The sequence below is a fragment of the Castor canadensis genome, chromosome 11 (assembly GCF_047511655.1).
Source record: "Castor canadensis chromosome 11, mCasCan1.hap1v2, whole genome shotgun sequence".
Taxonomy (NCBI): domain Eukaryota; kingdom Metazoa; phylum Chordata; class Mammalia; order Rodentia; family Castoridae; genus Castor; species Castor canadensis.
In genome coordinates, this window is record NC_133396.1 from 4,060,409 (window position 1) to 4,070,318 (window position 9,910).

A 9,910-nucleotide genomic window follows, 5' to 3' on the forward strand; every position below is an offset into this window, starting at 1 on the left:
AGTGATAGATCTGAACTTGAAACACAGTGGGGCACCAGCCGAACCCTTCACCACTACCTCCATGGAGGTACCTGCCCTTCATGGTCACAGCCTAGGAAGGAGGAGGCTCTTTAGTCACCTCTTTGACTCTGTCTTCTATTATGTCGAGTGATACTGTATGCTTTGGGCACAATTGCACTCAGCCTTGTGTCCTACACCTCCTTGTAGACAGTACCTGTCAACAGTAGGTGCTCAGTTAAGCCATATTGAAAAAAGTAAATAAATGATGGAAAGCTTCTTTTTAGGGGCAGCGTAACACCATGGTTCAGAGCTGGACTCGAGACAAGCTGACCGCTAGACTGGACCAATTCTTGCCCAAGTGACCTTAGCCACATTCATTAGCTTCCAGAGTCTCCTTTTCCTCTTCTGTAATGCAAGGACAGTAATACTTGTTTCCCACAATAAAAGTTTCTAGGTCTCAGCTTCCCCTTAAGTAAGCAAACCCATCTGCTCCAGCATCCCCAGTTACACTAGATATCAACCGCGACACAGTTTGACTACAACTCCCAGCATGCTACAGGGCCCGACCGGGCTTGCTTATGCTCCAGCGACGTGACGCGGACTACAACTCCCAGTGTGCCCCGGGGCCATCTCGGCCCAGGTCCGCAGTAACTGTGGTCAGAGAAGTCTGGCCGCGCCGACCCCGCTTCTCTGAGCCATTTTCGCTGGGAGGACAGGGGTTCGCCGCTCCTGCTGGGGCGGAGAGGCGGGCGCTGCCTCCAGCATGCTCCGCTCACTGACACGGGTCGCGGCCCCTGTTCTCCGGGCGTCCTGGGTACGGTGGTCTGGGAGCTGGGCGGGGGTCCCGACCCATGTGGTGGACCTGCGCAGCGACACGGTGACCAGGCCCGGGCCGGCTATGAGGCGCGCCATGGCCGAGGCGGTCGTAGGGGATGATGACTACGGCGAGGACCCCACCGTCCGCGGTGAGCCTCGCGCGCAAGCCCGGGGCCGGGGTCTTCGAGGCGACCCCGGGGTGCTGTCCATGGTGCTGGCGAGAAGGGAGGTCGGTACTCAGGGTGGTGACCCAGCAGGTGACCCAGCAGGTGTTCAGGGATTATCTGCCTCGTGTCAGACGTTGCGATCTGTTTGTTGCCCAATCTGGCCATCACCCGGAAACCCATTGGAAATGCAGATTATCCAAGCTGCTGAGCCGGAACCTACATTTTAACAGGGTGATTTGTGTGCACGTTGCATTGTTACTCTGCTGCCCCAGATGGATGTGATCCAATCTTGCAGGGAAGGGCTCCCAGATGCCCACAAAGGCCTTCAACGTCCCATACTTAGGCCTGGAGGCATGGCTGAAGTGGTAGAGCACCTGCCTCACAATCAGGAAGCCCTAAATTCAAACCTCAGTACAGCCAAAAAAAAAAAAAAAGGCCCCGTATCTAGTAAATGGCAGAACTGGGGTGAACCCAGGTCTTCTGATTCTGAAACTTGTAGTGCACCCACTGCCTGCCCCCATGAAGACAAAGAAAGCCAATCTACAATTTAGAAAAGGAGGTTCTTCCTGGGCTACATTCCCCCACGGGTGGGTTCTGGTAACCTAAAGGTGTTTTAAAGAAAAAGTAACGCACAGTCCACCCAGGGTTGAGAGTTGCTGCTATAGTGAACCACTGGGTCAGGGAGAAACCATGGGGTCACCACTTGAGCCCCAGGACCTGTCCATGGGCCCAGGGGTGATTGGGACCGATCATGCACCCGCTGTTGCTGTGAACTTCACAGATGGCTAAGCCACTGGTCTGCAGACACCCGTGTAACAGGTCGTCTCAGGGCTTGCACTTACAGGAGTCTGTGAAGTGTGCTTTGAGACCCAGGGGAAGAGGACCTTTAGGGGACTCCCTAAAGGATGAGTGGCAGCTCCCCAGCTAGGGAAGGGAGTGCTGACTCACCAGGCAGTGGCAGCTCCAGAAGCATAAGCCACTCCGAAAGAAATGTGCAGGATACGGGTGGGGATTGTAGGGTGCAGGCAGGTGCCTTGGTCATGCTGGCCTTGAATGTCAGGTCAAGGACTTTGAGCTTGATGCCACAGACAGAAGGGAGTCATTGTGTGCTTTGAAAAAGCAGGAGTCCCACTCACCCTCCAGCCCCCTTCTGCTCCCTCCAGGTCCCCTTCTAAGGGGGAGAGGAAGTTGGCAGAGAAACCACAGGAACTCACCTGATGTGGCTGATGGGAAAGGAAGTAAAACAGGTGTGAGATGTGGGTGGGACAGCAGATTCAAACCACAAGAGAGTTTTGGTAAGGGGGGGCATGGCCCAGAAGTTGGGGTACAGGGTTGACTGAGGGACCACTGGACCTGGAAATGTGGCCACCAAGACCAAAGATTGTGCAGCTGGCAGACAGGCTCCAGCCCCACCTGCTGGACCACTCCCCACAGCCCCGGGCAAGGGGCTGTTACTTGAACAAATGCACTTTGTGCCTTACAAGACACAGTGGCTTGGCTCTGAGTGCAGCTGTTGATCCAGCCTTTCCTGCCCCACCCACCCCTCCTCCTCAGAGTTGCAGGAGAAGGTTGCATTGCTGCTCGGGGTGGAGCAGACTCTCTTTGTGCCCACCAACACCATGGCCAACCTCATCGCTGGTGAGTTTGCCCCCCAGGGCCTCAGGGCACACTCCATCCCTCCCCTCTGTTGGGCACCCTGACAGACTGGGGCCAAGGCGAGTGAGGTCGACAAGTGTCTGCCCCTCCACAGCTCCTCCTCCCTGGCTCTGGGTTCCCGTTAACCACAGGTGCCTCATCCCTTTAGGCCATCCTGAGATTTCTGTCCACCTGCCTCCTCCTGTAAGCCATCCTTTACTAAACACCCCTCCAGTTCCCCAGTGTGCCTGTGCCCTTGGTTTCCCAGCAGGGCCAGACAGCTTCTGGCACCCCAGGCTGCATGTCCCTAAGGACAGCATCATGACACTTGTCCCCGCAGGAGACAATCTGAGGCGCTATGGGGTATGTTGCAGGCAGTGTGTGGTTCAGCATTCACAGCACAGCAATCCCATGGCTGTGTGTTTAGTGTGACAGTTTTCAGCACGTGGCAGTAAGATGCCTTGATGGTACCTAGTGTTTCCTAGTTGGCATGGGCACTGGTGAGCTCACTGTAGCCCTAGGATTCAGCTTGTCCAAGCTGAGCAGGGGCAGATGGGCCTCCCAGACTCAGTGCCAAGTCCTGTCCCCCTCCCCGTCTGTCTCAGTGATGGGTCACTGCCGGCGCCGGGGCTCGCAGCTCCTTCTTGGGCAGGAGTGCCATCTCCACGTCTATGAGCAGGGCGGGGTGGCTCAGGTAAGGACCTGGCACTGCTCCTCTGGGCCTCTGGGCATCCTCCAGCCTGCCAGGGTGCTCAGGTGGGATCTGCTTTCTTTGCACGGGTCTAGAACTTGCAGAGGGGATACAGGGAGAATCAGAGAAGCTGGCAGGGGAGGTGGGAGGGAGAACCGGGTTCCAGATTTGCCACATGGGGGCAGCAAAGGCCTCTGACCATCTGACCATCTGCCTTGGTGCCTGCTGCCCCCTAGTGGGCACTCGGATCACTGACATCCAGAGGGAGCCAGCTGGCAACATCTCAACAGAGCACTAGCAAGGCGACCTGTACTCTCCCCATCTGGGTTCAGACACACAGGATGAGGAAGGGTCCTGAGGCCCAGAGCTGGAACAGGGCAGGGTCAGGATCAGGGCTTTGGCTTCTCCCCCAGAGGAACCCTCCCTTTGGCCAGTAGGTGCTGCTGGACCCCCGGACTTATCTGATCCTGTGTCTTCCTCCACCTGCAGATCGCTGGTGTGCACTCCCAACCCCTCCCAGACCTGCCCCATGGCACCTTGGACCTGGATGAGCTGGAGAGGGTAATCACCCGGAGCCTTGGGAGCCCCTACTACCCAGTCTGCGAGCTCGTGTGCCTGGAGAACACGCACAGCAGCTCAGGAGGCCGGGTCCTCCCTGTTGACTACCTCCAACAGGTAGGCCCAGCCCCACCACTGTGCTCCCACACCAGCCTACTCCTGGATTCCTGTGTCCCCCATTGCATCCCCTATCCTCTGACACATGCCGTGGCACCCCTCAGTGGCCAGACTGTCACGGAAGGACATGATGGCCCAAGTCTGAAGATGGGGGCCCCAGTCCCTGGACTCACCCAGAAACAGACACCACATGCCCTCACCCACACCCTGCTGAGAGCCCAGTCCCAGAGCAGCACCAGGGCCTGCTGCTCCAGCCTGGAAGTGAGACCTGGATGAGGCTGGGGAGCACACTTGTGTTGAGTGCACGGCACATCTCCAGCTCCCCCACTCCTTACTATCCACGTGCGAGGTGAGGAGGCTGCCATGCTGTGTTCTGCTCACCAGCGTGAGAGCTCATGCATACTCCACAACTCCCAAACCTCGTTCTCCCCCTCCAGAACAGAGTGTCCCCTAATGGTGCTGCTGTGACGCTCAAAGGACATGACATTTATCCCTCGTTAGACCCTTGAGTGCTCAACAAAGAATTAAGGCTGCTGGGTGCTCGTGGCTCACACCTGTAATTCTGGCGACTCAGGAGGCAGAGATCAGGAGGATCGAAGTTCCAAGCCAGCCCGGGCAAATAGCTCTGAGAAGACCCTATCTCGAAAAAACCCATCACAAAAATAGAGCTGGCGGAGTGGCTCAAGGTGAAGGCCCTGAGTTCAAGCCCCAGTACTGAAAAAAAAAAAAAAAAGACAGCAATGGACCAGGAACCGGTGGTTCAAGCCTGTAATCCTAGCTACTTGGGAGGCTAAGGTCAGGAGAATCAGTTCAAAGCCAGCCTGGGAAAATAGTTTGAGAGACTCCATCTCCAAAATAACCAGAGCAAAAGGACGTGGAGGTGTGGCTTAAGCAATTGAGCACCTGATTTGTAAGCCCAAAGTTCTGAGTTCAAACCTCAATCTCAATCCCACCAAAAAAAAAAAAAGCATAGCTCAGAGGTAGAGCACTTGCTAGCATGAACACGGTCATGGGTTCCATCCCAGAAACACACTTCAGAGTTAAAATACTTATTGGCCACTGAATACAGATCAAGGCTCAAGCAGCACAGTGTGACAGCTCAGGTCCCAAATATCCAGAGCCGGTCACCAAACCAGACTCCTGACTCCAGACCCCTCATGATTCCTTATGGGGAGACCTGTCCTCCCTCCAGCTTGGCCCCTCTAACCTGCACCTGCCCTTCCTCCCCAGGTGCACTTCCTGGCCCAGGCTCATGGGGTCCGGGTCCACCTGGATGGGGCCCGGCTGATGAATGCAGCGGTAACTCTACGTGTGTCCCCTGCACGCATCGTGGAGCACTGCGACTCTGTATCCTTCTGTTTTTCTAAGGTGGGGAAGCCTCTGGCTGGCCTTGCAGAAGTGGGTCCCTGAGCTCCTGTCCCGGCAGCTGGCCCTGGGCTCCAGAGGCTGTAGCATCTGCCCCTCCCCAGCCCAAGGACAGTTGCACATGAACAGCCACCAGGAGTCTCTCCTCTCTTTCCCCAGGGCCTGGGTGCACCGGTGGGGGCCCTAATTGGGGGGACCAAGGACTTCATTGAAGAAGCCTGGCGCCTCCGGAAAGTCCTGGGCGGAGGTATGCGTCAGGCTGGGGTGCTGGCCGCAGCCGCCCTGGTGGGACTGGCCGATGCAGAGGAGGTGCTGCTGAGGGATCACAGCAATGCCCAGAGGTTTGCCCAAGGTGCCTGCTCCTTTCAGCTGGGACTGGGGGCAGCTGAGCGGGATGGGGGGCATGCAGCGGGGCCCAGACCCCCAGCAGGTCTGCCTTTTTCAAGTCTCCAGGATGTTGAGGGTGGGCCCAGGTCTACTTGCCTTACCAGGCAGTGCTGCACATGGTACCTAACACCAGGAAGTGCTCAGCAGAACCTCGGTCTCTGCAGAACCTGGCAGTGTGGCCTCCAGCTTGGGTCTTCATCTGTTTAGTTGAGCCCTGACAGTCCTATGATGTCCTCACTTCACAGATGAAGAAACTGAGACTCAGAGAGGTCAATTGATTTCTTTAAGGTCACACAGCAAAAGTAGCAACATCATGTCTGTGTGACCCCAAATGACACATCAGGACTTAGGGTCCTTCTTTTCTCCATGACAGTTGGGCTTCCCCTCTGCCTTCCCCAGGGGACAATTCTGGGTGGTGGGGGCTGTAGTGGGGCCCTGGGGCTGGGCTCTACTCATTGTGGGGTGTGCCTCAGGGCTCCAGGAACTGTCATCACCCATTTGCTCTGTGGATCCTGCTGCCGTGGAAACCAACATGGTGCTGGTGAGAGTGGACGGGCTGCCACCTGCAGAACTGTGCCGACGCCTGCAGGCTGTGAGCACTGAGGAGGTGGCCCAGACCGGCCAGGCTGTGAGCGTGCTGCTCTTCCCCTGGACAGAACAGTCTGTGCGTGCTGTGTGGCACCGTGACATCTCCTCATGGGACACTGAACTGGCACTGAGGAAGTGGGAGTTCGTGCTGAAGCAGTTGGGGTCCTGAGGACAGGCTGTGATTGGAGTGGAGTATTAGTGGCCTGCCAGAAGAAAGGCCAGTGCTTTCTGGGGGAAGATGGCACCATCCAGCTTCCAGTTGCTATGTGTGATGTCCCTGTGCAATCAGAAGTGAGCAGGCATGGGATGGGACAAGATATGACCCAAAACCAAAAGAAAAAAAATGGACAAAAGAAACAGACCTGGTGTTTGGGTGCTTGTGCTCCCTGGCTGTGGCTGCGTCATTTTCCGGTAAAGGTGTATAGTTGGTAGCCATGGTGTCTGGGCTGGGATGAACCCCGCTCCCGGTGGGGACAGGAGAGCCGAGCATGAGCCATGGCCAGCACAGTGGTTGCAGTTGGACTGAGCGTTGCTGCTGCAGGATTTGCAGGCCGATATGTCTTACAAGCCATGAAGCATATGGAGCCTCAAGTAAAACAAGTTTTTCAAAGTCTACCAAACTCTGCCTTCAGTGGTGGCTATTACAGAGGTGGGTTTGAACCCAAAATGACAAAACAAGAAGTGGCATTAATACTAGGTATAAGCCCTACTGCCAATAAAGGAAAAATAAGAGATGCTCATCAATGAATTATGCTCTTAAGTCATCCAGACAAAGGAGGATCTCCTTATATAGCAGCCAAAATCAATGAAGCTAAAGATTTACTAGAAGGTCAAGCTAAAAAATGAAAAATGTGATGAATTTTAAGTTCATACTAGTATAATTTATGTGTATGATTACCAACTTTTTATTAAAAATTGCCTCTGAGATTAAAAAAAAAAGAAACAGACCTGTAGGTGATCAAGATAACAGAGTTATCAGTCAGAGACTTACAATAAAATATTTAAGGACTTAGAAGACAGGATTCAAACAAATTGACAGAGAACTTGAAGTGATAAGAATACCACATGGAGAGTCTTAAAAACCTAATAAATTAAGAACTCAGTGGGTAATTTGATAGCACGTGAGACACAGCTGAAGAGACAATTAGTGAAGAGGAAGACGGGTCAGGGGAAAATGCCTGTAGATGAACAGACCCAAAGGTGGCGCTGTGAAAAAAGTAATCAGATTGATAAACCGCAGTGCATGGATCAAGGACCAGAGAGGAAGTACGGATAGCTTTTGATAATATGAAAAGAATAGAATTAAAACTGTATGTTTCACCCAAGAATAATCACCATTAATATTTGTGTGTTTTTCATTCTGGATACATAAGTATACGTGTCTGTGTGTTAGGTAAGTGTCTTAGTCTGCCTTCCTCACTAAGATAACCAACTTAAAAAAAGGGTTAGTTTGGTCCATTATTGGTTAGCCCCATTGTTTCTGGGGCTGTGGTGAGGCAGCACATCATGGTGGAAGCACTTACCACAGGGGCTTTCGGGGAGCACATAATACCCAGACTGCAGCAATAAGTGTCACATCAGTGTTTAGAAAGCCCTTAACAGGAGCCCAAGAGAAGATGGGTAAAGCAGTGGTGTTAGCTTAAGAGCACCAAGTTAGAACTCTACATGGAGGTGGCTAGGAAGCTGCCAGAGATACAAGCATGGTGCTCAGGGTGGCCAGAGGCACAGACCCGGGAGACAGCAGCCTGGCGGATGGGAGCCTTGGACTGCAGCAAATCTGTCAATGGGAGAAGAGCAGGGGCCTGTGGTAGAGGAGCCTCCCTCTTTCTCTCCACTCCTTAGAAGAATCCAGATCTATGTTCTGGACGTCCAGTGTCCAGAACCCCAGAGCTGTCTTCCTGTGCTTGAGGAGGTAGTAACTCAGAATCAAAGCGAGCCCTCTAAGTCTGTGCTCCCATGTCTCCTGTGCTGCTCTGTCTGGGACAAGCACCCGCAATGTGCATCGTGCTGTGTAACACTGCTGTGTGACAAACTCCCCCCAACACAGTAGCACCTTAAACAGGTCATCATGATCTCTCCGTGTCTGTGGTTAGGATGGGAGTAGCCGAGTGGTTCTGTCTCGCCTTTCTCCTGAAGCTGCAGGCCAGAAGTCAGCTAGATGGCACTGTCTGACTGCTCTGCGTCTCGCTGGCTTGACCACGCAGCTGGCATGCTGGTGCTGGCTGTTGGCAGAGGCCTCAGTACCTGTCTTGTGTGGGGAAGCCATTTCTCAGGTTTCACGTGATGGCTGGCTTCCCCTAGGACCAGCAACGAGAGGCAGGAGTTGGAATGTGCTGTCACTTCCTATGTGACCTACGTGAGGTCAGCTCTGGCTATGTGTGGCAGAGGGTGACACAGTGGGTGAGTAACAGAACACCAGGATCACTGGGCTGTCCCTGCTTCTGTGATTGTTGGCTGCAGTGGAGTTTGCGCCAGGAGAAGCTCCCGGCCTCACCATTCAGGCCCTGATGGGGGCACCAGTGGCCTCAGAGGACAGTGACCAGAGGCAGACACAGACCTGTGCAGACAAATGCATTGGGAGGAAATTTTGGGAGCTAGCTGGATGCTCCTGGTGACAGGGTTTTGCTGGCACCATGTGTGTAGGGTGTGTGTGTGTGTGTGTGTAGGAGGTGGGCTTCCTCCACAGAGCCCACATTTGGCTGCAGGAACAAAAACCCACTTGAGTGGAGGGATGGAGCCCTTGCCTGTGGGACCAACCACCACGAGGGGCTGGCTGTGGTGTGCACTCCCTCTCCTTCCCTCTCTCTCCTCTTACTTAAGTCACATGGCGTGGTTGAGCCTGTTGTCCTGTTCTCATCACCTTGAACCACTCACTCTCTTTCCTGGGTGGCAATTGTATACCTTTTAATCTGGGTCACACAGCCAGGCCACCCAGCAAACAGTGAAATGAGATGAGACCCCTGGGCCAACCACTGGGGCCTGGGCTGTCAGAGAGTAAGGGACTCAGCTGCACAGCCAGTTCCCATGGTTCCTGTGAGCACAGGCATGCACACACACACACCCCTAGGCAATTAAGAAGGCCCAGCAGCCACCCATGTGGGTCTTCCCAGTGTCTCACCCTCACAGCCCAAATCCATCTGCTATCAGAGGACCCTGGGGTAAACTCAGCCCAGCTTCCCAGAAAGTGAGACTCCTGGGCTGAGAGGACAGAGGGAGAGGCCCGAGACCTTCCTCCCAAGCTAAGAGGGCTGCCCACCAGCCAGCTCAGATCCAGTTGCAGGCCCAGGGTGCCTCCCAGCCTGACTGACCTGGGAAGAAGCAGGCTCATGTCTGCAGAGGACACCGCAAATGTGCATGTGAGGAACATCTCTGAAGGACAGCCACACACGCACACATGGCATCTCTGAAGGATGGACACACATGCACACAGCATCTCTGAAGGACGGACATACATGCACAAACGGCATCTCTGAAGTATGGACACACACATAGGCAACAGGACATCTGTGGATGGATGGTCACACATACATAGGCAACTCTGATGGACAATCATACATGCACACATAGGACTTCTGATGGGTGGTCA

At 54.3% G+C, this 9,910-nt stretch overlaps 1 protein-coding gene and 1 pseudogene across 5 annotated transcripts; both read left to right on the top strand.

The window, feature by feature from the left end:
- Positions 1-626: 626 nt before the first annotated feature.
- On the top strand, positions 627-7,322 carry LOC109683140 (uncharacterized). Of its 5 annotated transcripts, none has more exons than XM_020158823.2 (7): positions 627-965; positions 2,538-2,621; positions 3,224-3,312; positions 3,799-3,984; positions 5,215-5,352; positions 5,509-5,701; positions 6,210-7,322. In XM_020158823.2, exons 1-7 carry the CDS (start codon positions 764-766, stop codon positions 6,491-6,493), a joined length of 1,176 nt encoding a protein of 391 aa, XP_020014412.1. In that variant the 5' UTR covers positions 627-763; the 3' UTR covers positions 6,494-7,322. The 5 variants fall into 5 exon arrangements, with proteins under 5 accessions (XP_020014412.1, XP_073901108.1, XP_073901106.1 ...); XM_074045007.1 differs by having other exon boundaries at positions 5,509-5,690; positions 6,210-6,480; XM_074045005.1 differs by lacking the exon at positions 3,224-3,312 and having other exon boundaries at positions 627-1,045.
- On the top strand, positions 6,820-7,658 carry LOC109683142 (mitochondrial import inner membrane translocase subunit TIM14 pseudogene; annotated as a pseudogene).
- Positions 7,659-9,910: the final 2,252 nt, after the last annotated feature.

Coding starts and splice junctions, on each gene's coding strand:
- LOC109683140 (XM_020158823.2), top strand. CDS start 764: ATGCTCCGCTCACTGACACGGGTCGCGGCCCCTGTTCTCCGGGCGTCC. Junction 2,622..3,223: donor CATGGCCAACCTCATCGCTG/GTGAGTTTGCCC, acceptor CGTCTGTCTCAG/TGATGGGTCACTGCCGGCGC. Junction 3,313..3,798: donor AGCAGGGCGGGGTGGCTCAG/GTAAGGACCTGG, acceptor CTCCACCTGCAG/ATCGCTGGTGTGCACTCCCA.